The sequence below is a fragment of the Arachis ipaensis genome, chromosome B07 (assembly GCF_000816755.2).
Source record: "Arachis ipaensis cultivar K30076 chromosome B07, Araip1.1, whole genome shotgun sequence".
In the NCBI taxonomy this organism is placed as follows: domain Eukaryota; kingdom Viridiplantae; phylum Streptophyta; class Magnoliopsida; order Fabales; family Fabaceae; genus Arachis; species Arachis ipaensis.
In genome coordinates, this window is record NC_029791.2 from 123,054,811 (window position 1) to 123,060,244 (window position 5,434).

General features: G+C 35.0%; 1 protein-coding gene across 1 annotated transcript in view; it reads left to right on the forward strand.

Moving 5' to 3' along the window:
- LOC107607912 (BEACH domain-containing protein B) overlaps window positions 1-5,434 on the forward strand; it is a gene marked incomplete in the record, with an annotated part of 32,669 nt that overhangs the window by 6,038 nt on the left and 21,197 nt on the right. The window contains 10 exon segments of the mRNA XM_021107990.1: window positions 328-550; window positions 1,049-1,117; window positions 1,820-2,281; window positions 2,445-2,760; window positions 3,431-3,895; window positions 4,028-4,186; window positions 4,313-4,462; window positions 4,859-5,014; window positions 5,219-5,260; window positions 5,396-5,430. Coding sequence (XP_020963649.1) covers window positions 328-550; window positions 1,049-1,117; window positions 1,820-2,281; window positions 2,445-2,760; window positions 3,431-3,895; window positions 4,028-4,186; window positions 4,313-4,462; window positions 4,859-5,014; window positions 5,219-5,260; window positions 5,396-5,430 — 2,077 coding nt within the window.

Sequence of the window (5,434 nt, forward strand, 5' to 3'; positions counted from 1 at the left end):
GGATTCGGTCCCTGATTCTGCTGTAATATCAGAAATCAGAGATGAGGATTAGGCAGGGCACGTGTGCCTTTGTGCACATGTGTCCTCTTATTGTGTAAGCATACAAAAAGTCTAGGTGGAGTCTTCTCGAGTAAAAATAGAAGTTAGACAGACCTATTTGCTATTTATTCCAACTTGAAGTTTGAGAAAGTCAATTTGATATTTAATTGCTCCGTGTTGATTGTATTTGATGGGATGTTCACAGACCTCTCCTAGATATCTAGACTTATTTTATATCTTCTTTTTATGATTGTCCATATTGTATTCATCAGACTTGATTTGTCACAGAGCTATTACGTGTCATCAGAAGATTCAGCTTGAAAGAGCTGTGGATGGATGATTCACTTCAGTACTTGAGCTTGAAAATCCTTTCCTTGGCCTTGGCTTTAAATCCCCGGGGTCAAAATCATTTTAAAAGTATTGGAGGGCTGGAAGTGCTTTTTGATGGTCTTGGATTTCCATCGAATTATGCTAGAGTTTACAGTAAATTTGTTTTGGCTGACGGATTGAGGTAATGTAACTTCAGTGGGTTTGTTTATTTATTTTTTGGTTTAGTAGTTTTTTTTTTGGGGGGAGTGGACAGTGAGAGGGTAATGTATCTTCACAAGAAGAAATAAAAGGAAAACACATTGGTTCTACGAGATTGGGCCAAGTAAAACTGCATGTCAATCTCTTTGCTTGTCTACCAAAGAAACCACATCTATAAAGGTCATTTGCAGAACTTTTTCCTGAAAGAAGCTAGGAAGGTAACCCCACTCCAATTACTGTCAAAAGATGAGGAAGTTTCCTTCAAAAAATCTAGGATTATGTGGGATGTCCAAAGTGTGCTTGGTGTTGGATTTGATGAGTGGTTCTTTCCCCATAACCCTCTTTTTCCTTAGGTACTCACACATTCCTTTCCAGCCAAATATGCCAGTTGCCAGAACATGATCTGCACAGTTCTTTTGCACATCTTGTAGGTTGAGTCTTTATGGATTATTAAGTGATGATGGGTGTCATGGTTTTGCAGGGATGATAAACCACTGCAGAGAACTTTCCAGCTTCATATTCTTGCTCTGGAAGTTTTGAGGGAAGCTGTGTATCCTTAGTTCGCATATGTTAATTTCTGAGGCTCTACTAATTTGCAAGCACAGTTGTTTTGATGAGTCCTTTTATGTAAATATCCCTATACTACTTAAAATCTACAATCTAAGTAGCAGAGAAATTGCATCCACACCATTACATATGAAAGTTCCAAGAAGTTACATGCATATTAATCTGAGCTGTATTTCTCTGTTTAATATTCATTCATGGTTTTCTTAGGTCCAGTTTGGGTAAACAACTTAATTAAGTTACTTTTGAAGAAATAGCTTAAACAATAAATGCTTATATTAAAAGTAACTTATAAATAAGTTATTTTGTGTTTGGTTTTTTAGTTCTAAAAGTACTTATTTTAAGAGAAAAGTGATAAAAAGCTTTTTATTATGAGAGAAGTCATTTTTTTTAACTTTTCCTTAAGCACCAAAATAACTTTTTAGAAAGTTGCAATTTTGTTTTGAAAATTGTACCAGACATTAATACTACACCTTTACATAAGTTAAAAGTTAAAAAAAGTCACTTATGAACCTATCCAAACGGGCCCTTAGTTTTTATTCTGTGGCAGATAGGATGATTATCCGTCGTGCATGTGTTCAAATTTATGGGGTAGTTGTTGCCCTATTTTTTCCTTAAAGAAGACTGCCTGGTGCTTGATTCTCTTGCTCAAATTTTATGTGACCTTGAGACCTTGACATTTAAACAGCTATGGAAATACAAACAACTTGCAATTTCTTTGTGAAATTGGTAGGGTGCATAAATTTGCAAATAGCTTTTGTTCACCAGCTTTTGTGCTTCAAGATTTGGGGCAAGAGAAGGGTCATCCTCTGCATCAGGCTGTTGGTTTGCTTGATCTTGACACTAAAAAGGAAGAGAATGGTGTTAAACCCAATCCAGCTGCGTCATCAGCTAGCCATCCAACCCATGTTTCCTTTTTTGAGTTTTGGAATGATTATGTTATTAGGTTGAGCAGGGGTCTTTGTTCATTTCTTCTAGTACCTGAAGGCTCAAAATCTCTTACAGTCCAAGTATGTTCTAGTCGGTTGTCATTGCCTATTTCTTCAGCCTATTGTGAACTGTCAATCAAATGGGTCATAAGAGTTCTATTTGCAATATTTCCTTGCATCAAAGCTTGCTTAAGTCAGAATGGGTCGCCAAGTTATTCAAGGTTGATTTCACTAATTGGCCGTGAATTTCTTTGTACATCTGCTTAAAGTTCCAGTCTGTAAAAGCAGTATTTTGGGAACTATTTCTGTTATTATGGTCGTGGAATTGGTGCTTTCATGTATTGAACTAATTATGTGGTATTGTTTTTCTCATATTTACTGCAGGGTTTTTGTCACTATTCTACAGAACACAGTTCTTAATGCATTCAGAGACATTCTCTCTTCTTCTCCTCTCTTACTTGAAATTTTCCGTGAAGAGGGAATATGGAATCTTGTCTTTTCAGAAAATTTCTTTTACTTCGAATCAGTTTCTGATGAATCTGCTAGACAGATACTTGATAACGATGAGGATTCTGAAATACTGTCTGCTCCAAGTAGTGTAAGCAACATGGCAGAAGTTAGTGGTGTCAATAATCTACAGTTAGAAATAATTTCATTTGTGGAGTTTGCTGCCACTTCAAGTGGAAATGCACACAACATGGTGGGTTCTCTCATTTGCCCCTCCTAGATTCTTTCTGTTAATAATTACTTCCATCATTTGAAAATGAGGTTTGGTAGAAGCTTCAAATCACCTTTTCTTAGATTCACCTTTGTAATATATGCTTGTGTCCAGAGCTTTTGTGACATGAACTGGATTACTGGAAGTTTCATGTGGTTTATATAGATCAGTAGATTGGAAATGACACCATTTTATCAAGAGGTGTAGTGATTTGTGAAAGATATACAATGGCAATGTAGTCTCAGCTGCATTGTTGAAACTAATTGTTATATTTAATCACCTGTACCAGATATTTGCATTAACTTAAAACTAGCAGTGTTGTTATTTGATAATGCCCATTTTTATTTTGCTAAACTATGCTGGCCTTTTTCTTTCTTTTGTGGGAGAGGGATTCCAAAAGTGAAATCAGTTATTTCGATACCACTATTCTAACTAAACTCTAACTCTGTTATCTTGTGTGCCTTTCTTGATGATTTCTATCTATTGATTATCTTAATTTGAGTAAAGATGTATAGTCTTATGGTGCTTGCATTTTTGTTCTTTGTGATGTGTAATTCTTTCTCTCTTTCTCATTGTTTCAATCTAACTCTTCTGTATCAGAAATTGTATGTGGGAATTTTCTAATGCATTTCTACATTTGGTTCAATGACAGGCTGAAATGTCTGCTATGCTGGATGCACTTGAACATTCTGCTTATAATCCTGAAATTGCTAGTGTTCTTTTGAGGAGTTTGGTTCGCATTTTGCAGCTCTCTCCAGAAAAAACAATTGCTTCCTTTAATACATTGAATGCAATTTCCCGGGTTCTAAAGGTTGCTTGTGTTCAAGGACAAGAGTCTAGAAGATCTGGTATCATGAACCCCTCCAATGAGAATAGTAGCATGGAATTATTATCACTGGTGCATGACCAATACAAATCCAATTTGTCTGAGAGTGTAAAAAGTTGGTTTAATTGTATGAAATTATGCCTGGAGTTCTTTTCCAAGTTCTCAGAAGCTGTTGAAGACACTAGGAGTTTGATCTTGCATAATTTTTCATGCGTTGATTGCTTGTTTGATTTGTTTTGGGTAGAAGGTTTGAGACAGGATGTGCTTAGACACATACTTGATCTAATGAAGGTATTGTGTTTTATGTATCCATATATCGTGATTTTTTGTGTGTTAGGATGCAACTTTGGAATCATAGTGCATGCCATAACTATTATGTAAATTTTTTGTATTATATTATGTTTAACACTGCCCTTTTTACAGATTGTACCACACTCTGAGGAAGATAAAAAAGCAATGTTACAGTTATGCTCTAAGTATTTAGAAGTGTTCACTCAAATAAAAGAACGAGAAAAAAGTTTTGTTGATCTGTCTATTGATTTGTTGGGTGGGATGAGAGATTTGCTACAGGCTAACCAAGCAGTATGTTCCAGCATTAATTTTTGTCCCAACTATATTTTGCTTACGACTTCACATGCATCTGGCAATTTAACTGATTTTCTTTTTTGTTTGTTTGTTTCGGGGTGGGTGGGATTTGTATTGTTTCAGTACTATCAAGCTCTATTTCGTGACGGGGAATGCTTCTTGCATGTTGTATCGCTGCTTAACAGCAACCTTGATGAGCCAAATAGGGAGAAATTAGTTTTGAATGTCCTCCAAACACTCACTTGTCTGCTTGCAAGTAATGATGCTTCAAAGGTACTGATTTTCTTTTTTTCTTTCTGTTTTCTTTTTAATGTGTTTCGTTTCCCTTAGTTATTGGCATCAATGTCTTTCTCTTTATTGTTTTATTTGACACAAGCACAAGTGGCATCAAATTGCTGTTTCTTAATCCAAAAGTGAATTCTTTTGTTTTCCTTTACTGTAATGTGATCATATTTGCTGTTTTAATTGCTTAATCTTTTTCAAACTAAAATAAAATATTCTTTGTTCAAATTGAATGAATGATGAATAATGAAAATTTGGTTTCCAATGTTTGCACTCATTGCCAATTTGATTTTATATATTTATTTTCCTTTTCACCTCACCCTTCACTTGAATTATATCATTGTATCTCCCTTAGAAATTCACTTCGTATTTTTTAATTGCTTCCAGGCTGCATTTAGAGCACTTGCCGGAAAGGGTTACCAGACAATGCAGAGTCTTCTGTTAGATTTTTGCCATTGGCATTCAAGTGAAAGCTTTCTAGATGAATTGCTTGATATGCTTTTTGACGGAAAATTTGACATCAATACTAGTCCAAAGATTAAGGTGATATGCTATAGCATGGCTTCCAAAAACTGTTCGGTGAATGTGCATTGTTTTGTTTTTGATTCCTATTCCTAGAGCATGGCTTCCAAAAGTGGCATTTGTTGCACAAAATGCAGCATGTTATGTATTTAGAACTATTGTAATTTATTGAAATTTTATGATAGTATTTTACTTATTGTTCTGTTTTTGCATTTTTGATTTCAGAATGAAGATGTAATAATATTATATCTATCTGTACTGCAAAAGGTTTGGAATTCATTTTCCGTTGCCTTCTCTTCGTCAATTGTTAATTTTCTTGATTACTTTTTGAGTATTTGATTAATCTCATTTTGAGAAAATAATACCATCTGTTTTATTTCTTGCTGTCTTGTGATTGGGCAGAGCAGTGAGTCTTTGCAGCATTACGGACTAGACATGTTT